We start from the raw sequence: 21,991 nt of genomic DNA on the forward strand, positions 1-21,991 counted from the left end.
ATGGGTGCATTTGTGGATGAGTCTTTGAAACCACTGTATGCATGGAACCTGGTGACCTCTAGAGCCTGTCCAAGTGATTTCTTTTAGATAAGTAGAATTATTTCCTGGAAAAATCCATATTTGCTTAGTGACTTGGAGCTCACCTGTAATCTCAGCTACTCAGCAGGCTGAGGTAGGAAAATGGAAGGTTTGAGGCCAGCCTACACACTGTGGAAAGACAATGTCTCAAAATAAAATTAAAAGGCATGGGATGGAACTCAGTGGTAGAGTACTTGCGAAGCATGTACAAGGCCCTGGGTTCTACCCTGTAGCACATAGGCACACACACATATCAGTGAAAACTAAACCAAATGAGATGAACTGCAACAAAATAAAATAAGATAAAAAGAAGTAGATATTCAGATAAAGATTAAGCTTCATTTGAATTATTTATTGGGAAAATAAATATAAATTTTTATTATGACGATAATGATGATGATGGTTGGCTTCTTTAATTCCAATTTGATAGAGTATTACATCTTTTTATTTAGTATTTATTTACCAGTATATTTTTCAACAGCACCACATTTAGAAATTACATCAAATGAAGAGCAAAATATACTTGAAGGATCTGAAAGTAACCAGTTACTGGTATGTAAAACATGTACATTTAAATTCCTGCTCTCATATTGTTTTCTTTGCTTAGTAATTAGTATATGCCAAATGCAATTACCATTCAGAATATTCTTTCAGAATCAATAGATAATATTTTAATATTGATTTTCAAAGTCTTTTAACTTATGATTAATCTTAAAATATGTCTGGTAACGTAGCAACTTATACCTAAATTTTATCCTTAGAAAAGAGGTCAATTTGTCAGAATATTGCATATAGGAAAACATTCTTGACTCTCTGAGTCCGGCTTATTTCATTGAGCATGATATTCTGCAATTCCATCCATTTACCAGCAAATGCCATCATGTCATTATTGCTTACGACTGAGTAAAACTCCATTGTGTACATGTGCCACATTATTTTTCTTTATCCATTCATCTGTTAACAAGCACATGGGCGGGGTTCATATTTGGCTACTGAAAATTGTGCTGCTGTAAATTGTGCTGCTATACAACTATAGTATGTTGACTTTTGTTCTTTTGGATAATTATTGAGGCATGGGATAGCTGGGTCATAGGGTATTGCATTCCTAGTCTCTTGAGGAATCTCCATATTGTTTTCCAGAGTGTTTGTGTTAATTTGAAGTTCCACTAACATTTATTATGGTTTGTATTCTTGATCATTTCTAGGGTTGTTGAACATCTTTTCATATCCTTGTTGGCCATTTGCATTTCTTTTTTGAGAATTATAAATTTAGTTATTTTTCCCATTTATTACTTGTTTTTGCTTTACATAAGCTTTGTAATTTGATGCTGTCCCAATTAATTGATTATTAATTTCATTCCTTGCCCTTTAGGAGTCTTGTTAAGGAAGTTGTTGCCTCTACCAATTTGTTGGAGTGTTGAGCCTATGATTTCTTCTAGCAGGTGCAAAATTTCTAGTATAATTCCTAGGTCTTTGATCCACTTTGAATTGAACCATGTGCATTGTGAAGATATGGATCTAGTTGCATTCTTCTTTATTTGGTGTGTAGTTTTCCCAGTGTTCAGAGCAAATGCTCTGAGGTTTTCCTCCATTCAGTATGACATTGGCTTTGGATTTTCATATTGGCCTTTACAATGTTGAGGTTGTTCCTTTTATCCTAAGTTTCTCCAGTGTTTTAAGGTGAATGGGACTTCTCTCTCTTTGATTAGTTTGGTTAAGGGTTTATCACTCTTGTTCATCTTTTTTAAGAATCAACTTTGTTGCATTTATCCTTTGTATTGCTTTTTAACTCTCAATTGCATGAATTTAAGCTCTGATCTTAATTATTACCTATCTTCTACTGATTTTGGAATTATAGTGTTCTTTTTGATGGTATTAAAATATAATGTTAGATTTTTTTTTGTTTGGTATTTTTCTTTTATTTTAATGTATAAATGCTATAAATTTCCCACTAGGACTGCCTTCATACAGTCCTAGAGGTCTTGGTATTGTTCTATTCTCATTTGTTTTTAATAATTTAATTTCTTCCCCAATTTCTTCTTTGGCCAGTTCCTGATAGAAAAGTGTATTACTTCATTTCAAGGTGTTAAAATGGCCTCTAATTTTTATCTGGTTCTTAACTCCTAATTTCATTCCATCATTATCTGATAGAATGCAAGGAATTACCTCTTTTTGTATTTGCTAAGACTTTCTTTGTGCTCCCAAATATTATCTGTTTTAGAGAAAGTTTCATGTGCCTTTGAGGGTAAAATGAATTCACTTCAATAGATGAAATATTCTATAGATGTCTGTTAATTTATTTCATTAATTCTACTTTTTACTCTTGGTTTATGTTTGGATGACCTATCAAATAATGACATGGTTTGTTGAAATCACCCAGTATTACTGTATTGAGTTCTATTCGATTCTTTAGAATATTGAGAAAGGCTTGCTTTTTGTTCATCAGTACACCAATGTTTGGGGCACAAAGACAATCGTTTCATCTTGTTGTTGGTTGATTCCCTTAATAAGTATGAAATAACCCAGTTTGTCTTTTCTGATTAATTCTGGCTTGATGCCTACTTTGATAGGAGAGTAGCTACCTATAGGCCAGGTAGAAAATTATAGTCTCATTCTGTCTGGTAGCTCTTACTTCACTGCTTCCTTTCTGGACTTTGTAGGGGTGGAGGGCTGTGCCTGCTCTGCCATCTTCAGTCTCTAAAGGACTTAGAATTCTTTGATTTCCACAGGAAAATTCCTGTGGCCCAGATGAAGGAAGAAGGGTGATGAGAAAGTCAAGAGTTACTCAGGAACAGCACCTTAGTAGGGAGAGTTCAGGGAGGGTATTTGAACCCTGAGGAGGGTGGCTCAGGGTCAGAGCTGGGTGTGTGAGGAGGGGCTGCCCAGCTGTGCTGGTAGGAGGGCCCCAACTCACTTTGACAGGCCCTTGTGTGTCCCTGCCATCCAGTGGAGACCACCTGTTTTTGCTCCTCAGGTCCTTCACATCCACACACTGTCTTGCTTGGTGCGTATTGATATTGGCTCTTAAAATGTGTTAACTCCAGAGGAAGAATCAATTTAAAGGAAAACACTCTCTAATTTGAGAAGTTATGTACTTGATTTGAGGAAAAAGTTGCTTCTGGAGTGTCTATCCCTGTAGTAATGCAGAAATGTCTTAAACACAAAGAACCCAGTCTTCAAAATTCTCTCCTTCTCATATATGCTCTGGGTCCCTAAAACATTCTCACCAGTCATTTGCTAAGATGCATCGAAGTGAAAATAAATTAAAGCCTGAACATAACAAACTAGAAACTGAACATTCTTCTAACACTGAGGAGAATTTTTATAATAATACAGAAAATTAAAAACTAGAAGTTGTTATAGTTACAATGAGAGAAGACCAAGGATTTGATCTACAAATAAAAGTAACTATGAACATAAGTACTCCTAGTTGGAATTTAAATGCTGGACCCATGCTTAGGGTCTAGTAAGTCAAAAGCCATCTTGATTCACATCTTACCTAATCCCAAGAAGTGAATCAAATTACTCAAATAAAAAGGCACAGTATTTATACTGTTAATGACACTTGTAAGAAAACAAAATCAAATCAAATTTTGTCCCAGAATCCATCATGTGATGCAGTGCTATAGCTGTAAGAGCATGGGAACTGAATTAGAAAAGGTGAGTTTCTCTCTACCACTTAGTGATAGAATAATAAAAGGATAAGATGTATAGGTGAACACTTACTGCAAAACAAGGGAAGGTTTAGGAATGAGATAGGCATGTCTCAGGTAGAGGTCTTGACATTAGAGAAAGAAAATGTTCACCTTCAAAATGGGAGAGCTATTCTCTTGTTACTACTCTTGATTTTTCTCAGTATCAATTGTATTCTGATTTCCTGCTTTGAAAAAGCTCATGTATTAAATGATATTATCTGAATAAGAAATTCTGTCTAGAAATTTATGCTTTCTTCTCTCTCCATAAAGAGAATTTCAGGAAAACATTCTCATGATCTTTCTTTCTCATCATCTTAAGTCAATCAATCTTACAAGTTGCCTGTGAACTGGGAAAGTAATTTAGTCCTATACCATATGACCTTCTCAACCAAGATAAGCATAAAGAAGTTGCTGACAGAATGTAATAAGCTTGAGGTGTTTTTTTTTTCTCCCTCTTGGTGTAAGATTAATTCACATTTATTTACACATAGATACACATACAAACACACAACACACACACACAAAGGAAATGTAAGGGAAAGTTATGGCTGAGATGGAATATATCCATGTGCCTAGATTTGAGATATGTTTTCAGACAAACCAATCTGTTTATTGTGCTTTTATCTGTATAAATTTATCTGTTTTACCAAACCATTGAAACATAATTCTAATATGAGCACTTTAAATATCTTTTACAAGTATATATACTTCTTTTAAAGTCACTTCTGTTAAGTGTTTCTGTTTCAGTCAGCCCTTTACTTTAGGTTGTTTTGAAAAATTTGTTAATCTTGATATGTTTGATCTTATCACATAAAGAAGCATTAAATCTCAGCCCCAAATTTTGTACTTGACTCCAATGCAGAACATGGATGTCTGAAGTTCTAAGTTTTAAATATAGACAAAATCTAGACATATCCTTTTAAAAATAAATGTAGTAGCATATGAACTAGGAGGCTTCCCATCTCCCAAGAAATAATTGGTTTACTTTTTCTGGATAATTTATCGGATGCAGAATTGTGGTAACTTTCCATGCTACCAAAATGCTAGGTAGTGCCAATTGGGAGTCATTAAAACTTTCTTGGTTTTACTCCCAAGTAGATAATGGGGCTAATGCAGATAACCAGTCTGGGAAGCATCTCATTTTCCAGCATTTCATAGTTACAAGGTAGCAATTTTGTCCTGCTCCTTGTGTTGCAGCAAATTTTAGTTCATATGTTGTAATGAGCACCTTCACTGTTTTGCTCTCCCTGTATCCAAATGACAAAAGAATTGCACAAGGCAAGGTGGGGGAGGTTGGAGACTAGCTTAATGCAGAAAGGGGAAATCTTTCTCTTTACTGAGGCTCAACAATGACTCAGTCCCTGAATTTGGGTGTTCAATGTATAATCCAGGTAGGAAAGACAGAAGAGGACTCCTTTCCTATCCTTTTCTTTTTATGTCTGCCAGAGCTACAGGGAGTGCAAATGCTAGATAGCAAAAATGGCTCAAAATAAAAGCATGGAATGAAAAATTGTTCTATTTGAAATTTTGGAAAACTCTTATTATTTCCGCTCCAACAAAAATGAAGCAGAATTGGCAAAAATTTTCAATGATATTTTATAAAATTAAAGGAAGCTCAAAATATTTTATGGGCTGAAATAATGACAATTAAACTAAATCAGGAGGTAAAATCAAGGATAAAAGCAGAAAAAAAAGAAAACTTTTTTATTAGAAAGTAGCATGATCATCCTTATCATTCATTAAAGGTAGAGGAAAAAAAGATGAAGCACCCAATTGAAACAAAAGAATCACAAAACCTATGTGAACGTACTGAAGACACTGATTATAATGATGAACCCATGGAACAGAGAAAGAGAAGAAAAAATGATCATGAGCCGTTTTGTCTTACGAAGTGTCAAGAACATGATGGGTAAGCGTGTGGCAGTACTCCACAGTAGATAATTGTTATTCTCCTCTAAATCTCATTCTAATTTGGTCTAACATTCACGATTGAGAAACATTAAGCTTTACCTGGGGATATTCAAACTTGCAATGTTTCCAGAAAAAAATGAAAGTAAACAATGAGATACCATTTTATTATGAATGTATTGATAAATTTTATTTAAAATGTAATAACTAAGATAGGGAACTGTGATGAAGAGAACATTCTCATACAGTGTTTATAAATTAAGTTTATAAGCACTTTTGGAAGGGTAATTTAGAGGCATGTACCAAAGATTTAGAATATTATTCGTCAAACCTAACAGCCTCACTTCTATTCCTGGATCCTTCTTGGAATGGAAAATATACTTGTAAATGCATGCCTGCCCACATATATTAAGGACAAATATTATATGATATACATAATGCATATCATATATATGAATATTTTTCATATGCATAACAGGAACATTAAATGCAATATATGTGTTAAGTACACACACACACATTTATTTATTTATTTATTTAAGGGTATTTATTATAGCACTGTTATATCATTGAGAATCTAAATTCCTATCAATAAGGAAACAGTTAAATTTCCATATCTATAAAGTAATGTAGTAAGCAATCATTTAAAAAATGAGGTTGGTTCTATAACATACTGTCAATTTCACATTAAAGTACACTTATAACAGTTGCATGACACCTCTTAAACAAATTTTGTTCTAATTCTTGAGAGTAACATCATGTATATAGATATGATTTTGTATGGTGCTCTAAAATATCAGGTGTATCAACTTGATAGGTGTTTAGATTCTCAGGAAAATTGAAAGTTTGTTGGTGCACAACAGAAAAGTGAACTATCCACAACCTACTACTAAATATTGCTTTGATATTCTAAAGTATACAAACCTTGCTTCCCCATACCAACAGTGGCATTGAAAATGGATTTTGTGCTCAGGAAGTATTTGTGAAATGCATGAATACACTGTTGGATTATCATACCTGTTGATAAATTTCTTTAGAAAAAAACCCAAATCTTTAGTTTACCAAAACTAAACTAGCTTTTAAACTATGTTTTAAAACATATTGGCACAATTCAAAAATTATTATTTATAATTATCACCAGATATGGAATGATAATGTAGATTGATCTGCTATTCTGTGTCTTAAAAACACCAGAAGAGAATTATTACTTTTCATAGTATATTGTGATACACACGTTTAGAACCTGGAATCTATATTTGGGGTTTGCTGCTGACCATTTCTATGCCTTTAAGCAAGTTACTTGGCCTTTCTTTGCCTAGTTTCTTCCTTTATATAATACATTATATGGTATCTGCCTTATGGAATTATGAAGATGAAAACAAGTTGAACCCATGTAGAGTGTTAGAAAAATGCACAGTAATTGCATTGTAGGTTTTGAAAAATTAACTCATATCATTATACAAAAAAACTTTCCCTTATATAAGGATTTAAGCCATATTTTACTATGAGGTTTGAGTCCTTGGTAAAAATTTGTCTTTTATTTTGATTATAATAGCAGAATCTTATGTATTTATTTCTATTAAAGAATTCAAGTAACATGATACTTTTCCTTTGGCTGTCAAATAGTGTGATCTAAATTTTATTTTTCTAATGTTCTTTATGTAGTATTATTCTTTGTCCCTTAATGTTCCTCTTTCTGTTTATGATTGCAGAAAATGATTGTACTTTAAATAGCCTGTAAAATTTATGAATAGGAGAAATAATAACAAATGTAAAGATTTTACATAAAAATATATTATACATTCTTATTAACATATTAATATTTACCTGAAAGGATTTTATTTGTGTGTCTTTTCTTTTATTAGGGCCAGACAGAAAGCATCTAACTCAAAGAGAAAGGTATTGTTAAAAATAATAAAAGGTAGTATTTTATTCAAAAACACACTGTGAAAGGCTAAGTGATATAATTTTAAAATTTATATTGTATTGTAAAATGTAACATGAACTAGGAATGGTAGTGCATCCCTGTAATCCCAGTGGCTGGGGAGGCAGAAGCAGGAGGATTGAGTTCAAAGCCAGCCTCAGCAAAAGCGAGGTGCTAAGCAACTCAGTGAGACCCTGTCTCTAAATAATGTACAGAATAGGGTTGGATGTGGCTCAGTGGTCAGATGCCCCCTAATTCGATCCGCAGTTTCTCCAACCTGCCCCCAGGAAAAAAAAACAAAAAACATGTAACCTGAAATAATAGAGAATCTTTTTAGGTAAAGACTTCTACTTTGGGAAAGTGATTAAGAAACAGTCACCATTGATAAAGACATCCTTTTGACAGAAACTAGCTCTTATTTAACAAATACCTGTATTTTTCATATAAAATAACAGAGAGATGTTCCCTCTATGAATTTAGTACATGGTATAAATATTTGAGGGACATTTAGAAATCATATTATTTTTTTACAGGTCAAAACACCGGCCAATCTCATGGAAAACCTTGATAACTTAAGTAAGTCATGTCAAACAGCCTCAGAGAATTGTGAGTTGGCTTACCCTAATGATAAGGAAATTTTACAGTTGATTGAACAACATAAAACATCATGTAAAGGTAGGGTCTTTGCATAAAAATTAGGCCTTTTATGTATATTATAATAATAGATGCATAAATAAGAAATATTATTATGTTATAATAATAATACAATAACATTGCTTAGCAGTGCACCAGGGAGAGGTGATGTTTCATAGCTGTTCCTATCAGAAATGTATGTTATATTAAAATAGATGGAAAACTGGGTTTCACTCTGAGCCAAAGAGCTAGGATAATTCCCACTGCACTTTTCTTTGTGAATGGCACCCTGGCTCCTTTTGTTGGCTGTGTTGCTCTCTTGTGCCTTGATCTTAATCAGGTCAGGTTACCATTGTCTCTATCTGAAGTCTGCAGTAACCTTAAACCTGTTTTTCCTGCTACCCCACCTCCTAAAACCATGCCCTAGCCTGCAACCATAATTATACATTTTTAAAAATTCAGATATGATCATGTTAACCCTACCCTTAAAACCTAGCTCTCACATATTTTTGCTATAAGGTGAAAATGATTTCTGTTCTCTAGCTTATCCTGCATTGCTGTGTTCCAACCACTGTCTTAGATGTTTGTCCTTACAGTACAGCTTTTTGTTTTAAAAGTTTCAATGTGAGATATTATTAAAAATATGATAAACTGCACATATGTAAAGTATGCAATTTGACAAGTTTTAACATACGAGTTAAACACATTTAAATGCCATAATCAAGATGTTCAACATTTCTAGCAATTAGAGAAAATGCAAATTAAAACTGTACTAGAGACTTCATCTCACTCCAATTAGAATGGCAACAATCAAGAATACAAGCAACAATAAATATTGGTTGAGGATGTAGGGAAAAGGGTACCCTCATACTTGCTGGTGGGACTGCAAATTTGTATAACCACTCTGGAAATCATCATGGAGATTCCTCAGAAAACTTAGAATGGAACCACCATTTGTCCCAGTTATCCCACTCCTTAAAATCAGCCTACTATAGTGACATAGCAAACTCTATGTTTGTAGCAGCTCAATTTGTACAATAGGCAAGCTATGGAAACAACCTAATTGTCCTTCAACAGATGAATGGATAAATAAAATGTGGTATATGTACAAAATATATACAGAATGGAGTATTACTCACTGTAAAGAAAAATGAAAATAATGGCACATGCTAGTAAATGGATAGATCTGGAGAATTTTATGCTAATTGAAATAAGCCCATCCCCCAAATGAAAGGCCAAAAGTTCTTTCTGATATATGCTAACCCAAAACAAGGAGGGTGGGGAGGGAAAGAATAGAAATCCATCACTAGATAAAGGGAAATGAGGGAGGAAAAGGGTGGGGAGGAAGGACAATAGAATTATCAGACATAACTTTCCTAGACTCGTATTTGAATACATGACCAGGGTAACTCTGCAGCATGTACCACCACAAGAATAGGATCCTAAATAAAATGAATTATACTCTATGTATGTTAATTTCAAAAAATACATTCTAGTGTCATGTATATTGAGAAAGAACGAATTTTAAAACACAGTTAAGAAACCCATTAATCACAAAATGCTCCTCATGCTGCTATATATTCCCTAATTAAGAAAGTCTCAAACAGCTTTCCAAAATATTTCCATCTTTTTCAATGCCCATGGTATGAAAGGTCCCATTCTTTCCTATCTTCAATATCAAGTCGTATGGTCAATTTTTAATAATTATAACCTTTCTAAGAGGGTGCTCTGCACACATGCACACATCAGTACGGTTTCAATATGTCTTACACTAATGACCAGTAATGTTGAGGATGTTCCATGTGCTTATTATTAATTTGGATGACATTTTGGTCACTTATCCTTTTAATTCTCTGTTAATTTGTTTGTTCTCTTAAATTATTCATTCCAGGAGGATCCATTTTGATATATTCATACAAGCATGAAATATATTTTATTCTAATCAGGCTTCCAATCTTGTGGATGTACACAATGTTGAGATTTCCTCTGGTGTATTCCTGTATTTAGATAGGAAAGTTATGTCAGATTCATTCCACTCTCTCCTCAGGATACCATTCCTTATCAGCTATTTTTTTGCAAGAAATTTTCACCACTTTTTGTCTTGATATTTTCTCCTCTTAACAGTTATTTTTAAGAGCTTCATTTTTAAATTTTGATGAACTCTAACTTATGTATTTGTGCAAATAACAGATTTTGTCATTTGTGTCATAGCATTTTAATTTCTTTTATAAACCATTTGATTTTAAGCTGACATAGTAGGGGGGGTATATTGATGGGATACACTGTGTAATAATAAGAGCAGAATGATTAAGATATCTCATATCTCATATATCTCTTATCTCTTTTAGAATCATGCAAAATACTTTCTAGGGAATAGCTATTAAGAAACCAACCTAGATGCTCATCAACAGATGAATGAATAAAAAAATGGGATATATGTATGCATATACCTATACATATGAAGTAAATAGACACACACTCAATGGAATATTAGTCAGCCAGAAAAAGAATAACTTTGTCATTTGCCAGAAATATTTTGTTGTTGATTTCTGATCATGGCTTCAAAATCAGGGAACATATTATGCATGGTTAAATTATTATGACATCTTAAATTACAATTTATTGTCTTATCTTAGCATCTGTTCCATTTTGGTAGAGAATGGTGGTGTTAAGCTTTTCTACATTCTCGCTGACTTTCTGCCTACTTTTTCTACCACTTATCGAGTGAGGAGTTTGGCCCCTCAAATGATAACTGTAAATTCGCTTATTACTGTTTGGAGCTCTATCAGTTTTGTGCCTCAGGAATTTTGTATCTATGTGGTACACAAAAACAATTGTGATCATATAGATATATCAACTTTTTCATCAATTGAATCTTTTATCACTGTGCAATTACCATGTTTATTGCTGGTAGTGTTTTGTAACATGAAATCTCATCAGGCCTTTATGTAGCCATTCCCATGAAGCCTTCTTTTATCAAGTGTCAGTGTGGTTTATCTTTATATTTTTAACCAATGTGTGTCTACATTAAAAAAGTATTTCATGTAGGAAATGGGAAGCACATAGTTGTAGAAAGCACATTTCTTGTAGAAAGCATAGAGTTGAATCAGACTAGTTTGTTCATACTATCAACCTGCCTTTTAATTTGAATTTTTAGAGCTTTTTGTTATGTACATTTAGCCCTTGAACAGTGTTGGTGTCAGGAGTGTGACCGACCTGTGCAATCAAAGAAAATCTGTGTGTACATTTGAATCTGCAAAAATCAGAGGTACTAATAGCCTGCTGTTGACCAAAGCTGTCTTCCTAATAGAAACAATTAATATATGTTTTATGTTAAAGGTGTTGACTATGAGGGAAAATGTATAAAAACTGTGAGAGATCATTTTTTACTGTCATAGCCAATATACTGGAGACCAACTACTCCCATGGAGATAATTAGCATCAAGGGGCCTTTTATGCAGCTGTTCATAACAACTCAGTAACCATAGGAGGTGACTACATAATTATTCGAGTAGTGCAGTTATATACTATGACATCTCCTGACTTCTCTGAGATCTTTCAAATTGTTTCTAATTTCCTAAAACAAATAAACAAATCTGTGTATAAGACAACTCCCAGAGTTTAATCCTGTATTGTTCAATGGTTAATGTAGTTGGACTACCCTATCATCATGCTCTTTGATTTCTATCAGTGTTCCTCCCTTCAACTGTAGTTTGTGTTTCTTTTTTAAGGCTATTAGTACCTCTTTCATCCTCCTCTTCTCCTTCTGAATTTTATTTTGGAAGTGAGTCAGGTTACTAATAATGAGCTTGATATCCTTCCCAGTCTTGTTTTTATGATTGTTCAGATGATCAGCTGGTTGCGAATTCTCCACTACTGGGAGTTGCTGATGACTCTCCCCTTTTCCTGTGAAATATCTATTTCTCCAGATTGACTGATGGGCAGAGACACCCTTCTTGGCACTCTGTGAACAGGAGACAGTTCCTCTAACCTTAAGCAATGCTTTTTCTTTGGGTCTCAGGTTGCTTCTTGGCATTCCTTTGTGGTCCATTAGTCTGCTAAAAATTCAAAGGGGGTCCTCTGCAGATGTCCAGGGTTCTTTCTCTGTAGTACGTTCTCCTCTCCTGCTCTATCTTGTGATGTCTCTGTGTCTTGGTTTTACCAGAATCTCAGCTCCATCACCTCAGCTCAGAGAGGCTGGTAGACTCTCCTTCTGCTTGTTCTTCTTGAATCACCACCTTGAAGCTCTCACAACAGGGAGATGGCACACTTACAAAGCTTACATCATTTGTTTCCTGTCTACTGGGGATCATTTTCCTCATTGTCTGAAGTGTCCACGGTCTTGGGAAATGCAGTTTAATATCTTTGGCCTGTTTTGGTTTGGGTAGGTTCTGGTGGGATCAGGAAGCAGTACCTGTTACTTCCTCTTGGCCAAAAGCAGATTGTCGTAGAGCCTCAGTACATGCTGTATGTTGACTGGAATGCTCTTCTTCACCCTCTGCCCAGCTGCTTCCTGATAATTTTCATTTCTCTGGGGAGTCATATTTTCCTCAGGGAAAACTTTCTGTAGCTCTGATTCCATAATGTGATTACAGAACTCTGTTTCCCTACATTATCCATTTATTTGTCTTTCTTCTCCTCTACACTTTAAGCTAAAGAAGAACATGGATCTCATCTGGTAGGTTTTTCTACAGAATATATTATAATGTGCCAAAAGTTGTAGGCACTCTGCGTGCATTTCTTCAGTGCATGAGTGCCTGGGAAAATGTACAGTCCTTCATATATGAAAAATATTCACATATTTGACTTTTATCGTGTTTGTTTTAAAATTTATTGTTGTTTGTTTTTAAAAAATAAATTTTCTACTGTTTTTTATTCATTTAAAAATTTGCATTGCGATCATTGCTTCATGTTTTTTTCCATTATATAGATTCTTTGAGCCTATCCAAAATCGAGGATGCAGTTATTTCATCTCAAAGAACAATGGAACATAGAAAATGTCACTGTTCACAGTGTTTACTATTTATAGAAAAGGCTTGTGAACTGAAAATACAGCTATTAGATGCAAAAAAAGTAAATGCCATGCTAAAACATGAAAAAGCAGAGTGGAAACAGGAACTCTCTAATTTGAGGTATGATATCCTAACTTTAAAGAAATGTTTGAATGATCCATTTTTTGCTGGAAAAAAATAATCTTATTAGTTCTTCTTAGTTACACATTAGAGAAAAATCCATTTTGATAAAATTATTCAAGCACAGGACATTTTGTATTTCCTGACTTACCTTTTGGCATTTCATAAGGGAGAAAACTTCTAATTCTTCTGGAGTGTGAAAATCTTGGAAATAAAAACAAGTTGGTAGGAATGATTAGTTCCACCAATTGAATGCATATTCTTCCCAATCACAATTCTACTGGCTACATAAAAGCCCACTTTACAGGAATCTCAATATTCATTAACAAATAAAAATTTTCGACTGTATTTTATTCATTTAAAAATTTGTATGGCAATCATTGCTTCAAGAAACTTCATTTATAGAAATTGTTTTCTATGTGTTTATTTTGACTACATCCTTCAAAATACAATTATTTATTTAAAGTAGAGACATTTTTAAAAGGTATTTAATCAGTATTTCTAAATTGTACTCTAGAAAAATTATGTAAATTTACAATTCCAAGAGAGGATGAAATGGGCATTTTCCTCAATGAAGAAACATGTTTTGAAAAATTACACATTTTTTTTTCTTCTTGTGCCTGTGATGGAACCCAGGATTTTGTTCAAGTGTATAGGTCTGCTCTTGCTGAGCTATATCCCCAGATGCTGTCTTATTCTTAAGACCCATGAAATAAAATATGAATTAAAAAGTGATTACTATTTTGTTCGATTTATCTCATATATAAATAAAATAAGTTCAAATTTCTCTGGTAAAAGGACTTATACTCTTTATTATTGGATTAAATATAAGGTTCTGTCTTGTTCCAAGACTAATTTCTACATTGTTTATAAAGTACATAATAATCAACAAGATCACTTGAAAGTGTTACCCAAAAAGAAATAATAAAAAGTGTAATACAAGGAATTATACTCCTTAGATTAGGAGTATAATATAGTAATGTGCTGTTATGTGTTGTGTGAAAACCTATGAAGGTACTATATTACATTGTGAATCATTTCAAGGGATATGTTTAATGTTTCATGAAGATAAACCTTATTTCCAGTAAACTTATAAACTGGTTTTTAAACAATAATTTTTTAAAACAACTTTAAATCATATTTAGAATTCAGGAGGAATTCTTAAAGTTAAGTTTCAACTTGTGAATTTACAGAATCATCTCAAAATTTCTTTTGCATAATTTTTACCAGTTATTAGTAACAGAATCTTGCCCAATAACAGAATGTTCTTTATTACCTTTATATATCTAAATCTCTTTTATTTCTAGATATAGATATATCCCCTTTGAGAGTTGTTGAAGTAGGAAATAAAGTGTGAAAACAAGAAGGGAAATGTATTTGAGAACACAGAATTTGTATCAGGATAATAAATTAACATATGAAGAGCAGTTCATAAAGTGAACTTTTTTCTTTCTAACAAAATGAATTTTAAGATAACTTATTTAACTGCAGATGTGAACTACAAGAAGAAGAGAAGAAGAGAAAAAATGCTGATAATCTTTTGGAAGAAATTAAGCACCAGTTAAGAGAAAAAGAAGAGGATTATAATAAAGAAATGGAAATAAAAAGACAACTTGAAATGGCTCTGAAAACAAGAGATATGGAACTGAATACTGAAAGAAATAAGTTAAAGCAGGTAAAATAAGTGTCAAATTTCTTACTTTATTTCAACATTAATTATACTATTTGTATAATTTAATATATGTGGTCATGTTTCACTTCATGATTGGGATAAGATCTGAGAAAGGTCTCCTTCAGTAATTTCATCATCATGCAATCATAAGCTTGAACTTGCACAAACAGAAGATGTCTACCCTGCAATATAAACTTATGAGTCCACTGTTGCATACCAGTCTGTTGTCTAACAAAGCATTGTTATGCTGTGCATGACTACATTATTTAGGTTTAAAACAAAAGGCATCTTTTGGCTTTTATGGCTAAAATTTTTTATTGCAATGTTGACATCTAATAGATGTTCCACATGATTTCTGAATGTACTAATGGAAGCTGAGTGGAGCTAACTCACTAACATAATTGTTAATTTGGGCATTTTATGTTATAACACAGGCTAAATTACTTTGAAACTATCAGGAAACTTATTAAATGTTTTGTAAAATATTGTATTTCATGATGCTGTCTCACTCTGCTTTTAGGAGATGTTTTTGCTCTGAGAAATTTATCTGTTATTTATGAGATTAAAATTTGAGCTATCCATGTGGGATAAAGTTTCATGTGCTTTAATAGCCTCCTTCTTTTTAAAATATTTTTATCAGAGTACCATAATTATACATAGTAATTGGGTTCATTTTATCAAAATCATATGTGCAAGGAATTTGATTTCAAGCCCCATTCCCCCTCTTTTCCTCACTTTCTCCTTCCTTTTATCCTCCTCTCTTCTCTATTAAGCATCCTTTCTTTTCTATATGCATTAAAGTGAAATTGCCTTTGGTATCTTTATATATGAATATATAACATGATTTTGTTAAATTCATTCCATTTATCTTCCCCTTTTCTTCCTTCCTACCTCTCATTCTCCTACATCTACTTCACTCATCTTTCCTGTATCTTTCTGCTCTTTGATCTCCTCTCCCACTGGCTTCTTTCCCATATTATGCTCTAGCTTCCACCTATGAAAGAAAACATTCCACCTTTGATTTTCAGTGGGGTTTATTTCACTTAGCATGATTTTCCCCATTTCTATCCATTTACTGGCAAATGCCCTTCTAACATTCTATTTTATGGCTGAGTAAAAACTCTGTGGTGTATATTTACCACATTTTTTTAATCTGCTCATCCATTAATGGACATCTGGCCTGGTTCCATAGCTTCGCTACTGTGAACTGTTCTGCAATAAACCTTGAAGGGTATTGCCGTGGTATGCTGATTTTAGATATTTTGGATATTCAAGGAGGAGTTGGAATAGCTGCATCACATGGTGATTCCATTCATAGTTTTTTGAGTAATCTCCACATTGCTTTTGAGACTGGTTGTACTAGTTTGTAGTCCCAGCCTCAATGTAAAGAGAGTGCCTTTCTCCCACATCCTCACCAATATTTGTCATTATTCATGTTCCTGATCATTGGTATTCTAACTGGAGTGAGATGAAATCTTAGTGTAATTTTGATTTGCATTTCCTTAATTTCTAGAGATGCTGAAGATTTTTCACATATTCTTGTCAATTTGTGTTTCTATTTTTGAGAAGTAGAATGTGTATAGAACATTTTCAGAAATGGAGAACCAAAAAATTTTGGAAAATTTTTATCAGTCAAGTATATGTACAGCTAAGGCTCTTACTATGGCTTGGTTCTATATATTAGAATGTAAACCTTTTTTTAAACATGGTCACAGCCATTAATCACTGATTCTATGTCTTGGGTCTGTTGTACTTCAGGAAAAGTGTTCTTTAATTCTGAGATTCTTATAACTCATCATTTCTTTTGTACTCTTATAGATTCCCTTTCTTCAATTAACTTTTTGAACTTCTGGGAATATATGCTTTTATAAGGTCTGAAGTTTAGCTCTAATTTTTCTCCATATATATTAAGTGTTGCAATGAATGGATATCCAACTGGAGAAAATTATATATATATATATAATTTTTGGAATTGAGTGCTAGCTAACTATTTCCTTGGTTTTGCTTAGGTTTCTACTAGCAATAAAATGGAAAAAGATCTGTTGTATAAATGTCAGGCGGAAATGATTGCTAGGAAAATACTAGAAATAGAAAGAATAAAACATGAGAACCAAGAAAAGGAAAAGAAATACCTTGAGGCTTTTGAAATTTTAAAAGGTAAGTATGATGACCTTCAAAAGACAATCAAGCAGAAAGAGGAAACAGCTGGAGCGAATCCATTCCAGGATAATGAACAATTTAATAAGATGAAAGATGAGACAACAACCCTAAAATTTCAACTGCAGTATGAAAAAGAAAACAGGGAAAGGCTGGAAACAGAATTGAAGTCGTACCGTGCCACGTTGGCTGCTGCACCCATCCATCATTATGAAGGCCAGACATCCAGAGAATACCAAGAATTTGCTTTCCAGTCAGCCAGAGAGGAATACTTGCGTTCACAGGCCAAAATGAAGTTTGCTATCTCTCTCCTCAAAGCTCATAGTGACCTTGTTGCTGAACGATTTATTAAGAATGAAAAAAGATTCTGTATCCTAAAAAATAATGTCCGTCAGACAAGACATGCTGTTAAAGAAATGATTTTGAATTTAGAAACTCTACAAAGTAGAGACCTACGGCAAGCACAGTGTCAGATAAAGAAAATTAAATACACATATCACAATGAACAAACTAAAGTGAATAAATGTGATGGGAAGCAGGATTCCATAGGGGAGAGATCACCACCACAGACTGAAAATACATTGCTTCAACAGCAATTGCACAAACCTCACAACGAATCTGTCAACAAAGACACAGTAATAAGTATCCAACAGCAATGTCGTGATATTGGAGAAAAACGTCTAGCTGAAACTAAAAACCACAAATTAATCAATAAATGTGATCGTATTGAAGAAAAACTGAATCAATATGAAAATGAGAAGACAGAAAGAACAGTAAGTATCAAGCATAAAAACATATGAATTACCTTTAATGGAGAATTCAAAGTAATATTTGCTTATGACTAAATGTTGAATCTAATTGTGTGGAAAAATCCATACACTATAAATGTATTTGCTCTATCAACTCCAAAAAACCTCACTTCTGCAAAATTCACATTTGACCTAATTCCCAACACAAAGAAATAATCCATGCTTGAAGTGATGTCTGCTTATTTCCCTGCTCTGGTCATTATTCATTGTATACATGCTTTGAAACATCACACTGTACCTTATAAATATGTACAATTATGTGGTGATTAAAACTAAAAATTCAGAGGCACATAGTACTGCATTCAAAATTTACCAAAAAAATTGAAAATGTTGAATCTGAGATATTTTTACTCAATGCTGTACATTGAGTAAAAAAGGCATTGTGTTTCCTATGAAGCTTGAAGATGTTAATTTACAAATATTTAATATACCTATACTGATATTAAAAATGTAGTTATTCACTTGAATTCAAATTTAATTAAGCTTTTAGGTCTTTGGGGTATAGTCTGAGAAGAGGAATAGCTGGGTCAAATGGTGGTTCCATTCCAAGCTTTCCAAGGAATCTCCATACTGCCCTCCAACACTAATTTGCAGTCCCACCAGCAATGTATGAGTGTACCTTCCCTGCCCCCCCCCACCATCCTCGCCAGCACTTGTTGTTTGGCTTCATAATGGCTGCCATTCTTACTGAAGTGAGATGGTATCTTAGAGTAGTTTTAATTTGCATTTCTCTGATTGCTAGAGATTGTGAGCATTTTTTCCTGTATTTGTTGATTGATTGTACATCCTCTTCTAAGAAGTTTCTGTTCAGGTCCTTGGCCCATTTGTTGATTGGGTTATTTGATTTTTTTGTTATACCCTAGAGATTAGAGCTCTATTTGATGTGTGAGGGTAAAAATTTGTTCCCAGGATGTAGGCTCCCTATTCACCTCACATATTATTTCTCTTGCTGAGAAAAAAAAATTAGTTTGAAAAACAGCATACTACAGGGACACAGCCACATCAATGTTTATAGAAGCATAATGTACAATAGCTAGACTATGGAACCAACCTAGATATGCCCTTCAATGGATGAATGGATAAAAAATATTGGCATATATACACAATGGAATATTACTCAGCACTAAAAAATAACAATATCATGGCATTTGCAGGGAAATGAATAGCATTAGAGCAGACTATGCTAAGTGAAGTTAGCCAATCCCTAAAAAACAAATGTTTTCCCTGATATAAGAGGGGTGACTCAAAATGGGGTAGGGAGGAAGAGCATGAAAAGATTACCTCTAGATAGGGAAGAGAGGTGGGAGGGAAAGGAAGGGAGAAGGGGAATTGCATGGAAAATGTAAGGAGACCCTCATCGTTATACAGAATACATGTATGACGAAGTGAGGGAAAAAAATTGTGTCACGTTAGATTGGGTAGAGAGAACTGATGGGAGGGGAGGAGAGGGGAAGGGAGGAAAGGAAGGACAACAGAATAAAATAGACATTATAATTGCTGTATGTATATACATGACTGCATGACCGATGTGATTCTGCAACCTGTACATTCAGAAAAATGAGAAATTATTCCCCATCTGATTCAAATATATGATATGTCAAGATCATTGTATTGTCATGTGTAACTAATTAAAACAAATAAAAAATAAAATGCATTCAGGAAAAACAATATTAAATCAAGCTATGAAATAGTTTGCAGGAACATGTCATGCAAGGAAAAAATCCAAACCAAACCAAACAAATGATCCACTTTCACACAGAAATAAGCAGCACTAAGAAAAGAAATATGAACTGTTGTAGATTAGAAGACCCAGAAGGTCCACACCAACCAAATATAATGTATGGATCTCTATTGGAATGTAATTAAGCAAACCAAACATGAAAATATATTTTGATAATCTTTCAATTTTAGACTTACAGAAAGATTGCTACAGTACCAAGAATTCCCACATAGCCTTCATGTGTTAAGGACTTACCATGTTTACTTTATCACTCTCTCTTACACTGCTGGGAATTGAACCCAAGTTCTTGCACAGGCTTAGCACATTCTCTCCCAGTGAACTATGTCCCACCCTTGAATAATATTTGTAATACCTTGATGTTCCCTTGTTTTAAGACCATGATGAAGTTGACAAAAAGAAATGCTCATATGTAGATTGAGTTAAGTGGGCTATTTTGACAGCTGAGCCAAAGTGTAGATGATATATTTTGTAATAATTCTCCTTCACTAGCATTTTATCTATTCTGCTTAGTTCTTTTATTCATGGCAGTAGTAGTAGAATTGAAAATAACCATCTCAATTTTTTATGACCACTCACCTCTTTCAAAGCATCTACTTTTTGTGAAATCATAATGGGATTAATGGCTGGAAAATCATAGTTGATTTAAGCTACCCATCGTTTCTGTCATTAATCGTGCATATTTGCAGACAACTTGTTCAGACTTAACTGTTAGTGTCGTAAAGGATACAACTTCGTCCAATGCAAAGATAATTATAGCTCTCTGTGGTTCACTAATTGGGCATTGAATCCCCATTTTGAGACTAGCAAAGTGTGGCAGGACTCACGTACACCAGGAATGGAGTGAGGAGTGGAGCAAGTTTTAGGAGCTGTGGTCAAGGAAGTAGGTGGAGGCCAGGTCACCCAGGGTCTCCTTTTTATTCTTAGTTGGGAATATTTTGGAAAGACTTGAGCAGAGGAGTGAATGTGTGAGGAACTCTGTCAATTTGAGCCTCTAAGAAAAAAGGGGGTAATGTTCTCTGTAGAATTCACCAGTCCAAATCCAATCCACATACTCATGTATGTTTGAGAATTCAGTAGGTTGTCAAGCATTGCATCAGGGTAGGAACAGTTAGAGGGCTGAATCTGTTGTCTAAAGAACATAAAAGTGATCATACTTGAAGACAACACCTTCTGTGTCCTCAACAGAATCCAGAAATAAGAGCACATCCACAGAAGATAGATTGATGTATGTGGTGATATTTTTCAGAGAACTATGTAAGAGTTAAGTGTGGTTAATATCTAGAAATCATAAGGTGATTTATAAAATCATTAACAGAAATATCTTACCAGGTGGCAGTGAGACCACTTCAACAAGAACGGGCTTCACTTGAAGTTTCATCTGATTGTCACCTTAATTTAGAAGAGGAGACACGGGAATTAAGAAGAAACTAGATAAGTCACAAGTCAAATATGTATGAAAATGGACATTTAAAATCTAAAATCTAAAAATTTTAAACAATAAAAAGCGTTTTAGGATACTAATTTCAGTGCCTAGCATTCTTTGGATTTCCATTATACTTGATTTTTATTATGATTTTATTATTATTCTCTTGATTGAACTTATTTATTTGTTTTTGTTTTTCAGTACTGGGGATTGAACATGTAAAGAGTGAACATTCTCATAATAATCTTATCATTCTGATGCTACCTGATCATATGAATGTTGAACTGAGGAATGAAGAATGGGGAAACCCAAAGCTCTGTTACTCAGGCACATTGATAATTAACTCAGTGTTCAACAATGGGCAAATTATATTTCAAAGTAATGTTTTAGTAAACTGTGAAATCTTAGAGAGACAGAATATAATAATAATGCACTTTGTTCCATTTGCTATAGAATTTGTACCTAGACTTAATAGAACTTCTGCAAACATTCCAGTAAAAATATCAAGTTATTTTATTATCATTTAGGAATATTTTCTACCTTGGGTATTACTTTTTTAAATTCTGACCTTATATTTTTATTTTATGTTTTTATAATGCTTCTGTATTTCTAGTTTAACATTTCAAGTTTGCTTTTATTTACGTTTCTACACATTTAGTTTTACATATTTCTTAGTCATGCTTTTTAAATTATTTCTGCTTTTTTAACTTTATATTTAATGTACTCAGCCTGGTCAATCATTGATTAGTAAACTTATATTATTCATTTTTAGACTTTCAAAAATAAATAGAAGACTATGTTTTCTCTCAGTACAACTTT

At 33.5% G+C, this 21,991-nt stretch overlaps 1 protein-coding gene across 1 annotated transcript in view; it reads left to right on the plus strand.

Annotated features, from left to right (window-relative positions):
• The window catches only part of LOC144251797 (ankyrin repeat domain-containing protein 26-like), a 42,974-nt gene extending 21,242 nt beyond the window's left edge, over positions 1-21,732 (plus strand). The window contains exons 8-15 of the mRNA XM_077794520.1: positions 560-630; positions 5,519-5,682; positions 7,547-7,580; positions 8,139-8,280; positions 13,169-13,370; positions 14,862-15,045; positions 17,052-17,972; positions 21,079-21,732. Of these exons, the coding sequence (XP_077650646.1) occupies positions 560-630; positions 5,519-5,682; positions 7,547-7,580; positions 8,139-8,280; positions 13,169-13,370; positions 14,862-15,045; positions 17,052-17,972; positions 21,079-21,180 (1,820 nt within the window). The 3' untranslated portion in view covers positions 21,181-21,732. The remainder of the gene's footprint in view (positions 1-559; positions 631-5,518; positions 5,683-7,546; positions 7,581-8,138; positions 8,281-13,168; positions 13,371-14,861; positions 15,046-17,051; positions 17,973-21,078) is intronic.
• The last annotated feature ends 259 nt before the right edge of the window (positions 21,733-21,991 follow it).

Source organism: Urocitellus parryii, unplaced genomic scaffold, assembly GCF_045843805.1.
Source record: "Urocitellus parryii isolate mUroPar1 unplaced genomic scaffold, mUroPar1.hap1 Scaffold_2214, whole genome shotgun sequence".
In the NCBI taxonomy this organism is placed as follows: Eukaryota; Metazoa; Chordata; class Mammalia; order Rodentia; family Sciuridae; genus Urocitellus; species Urocitellus parryii.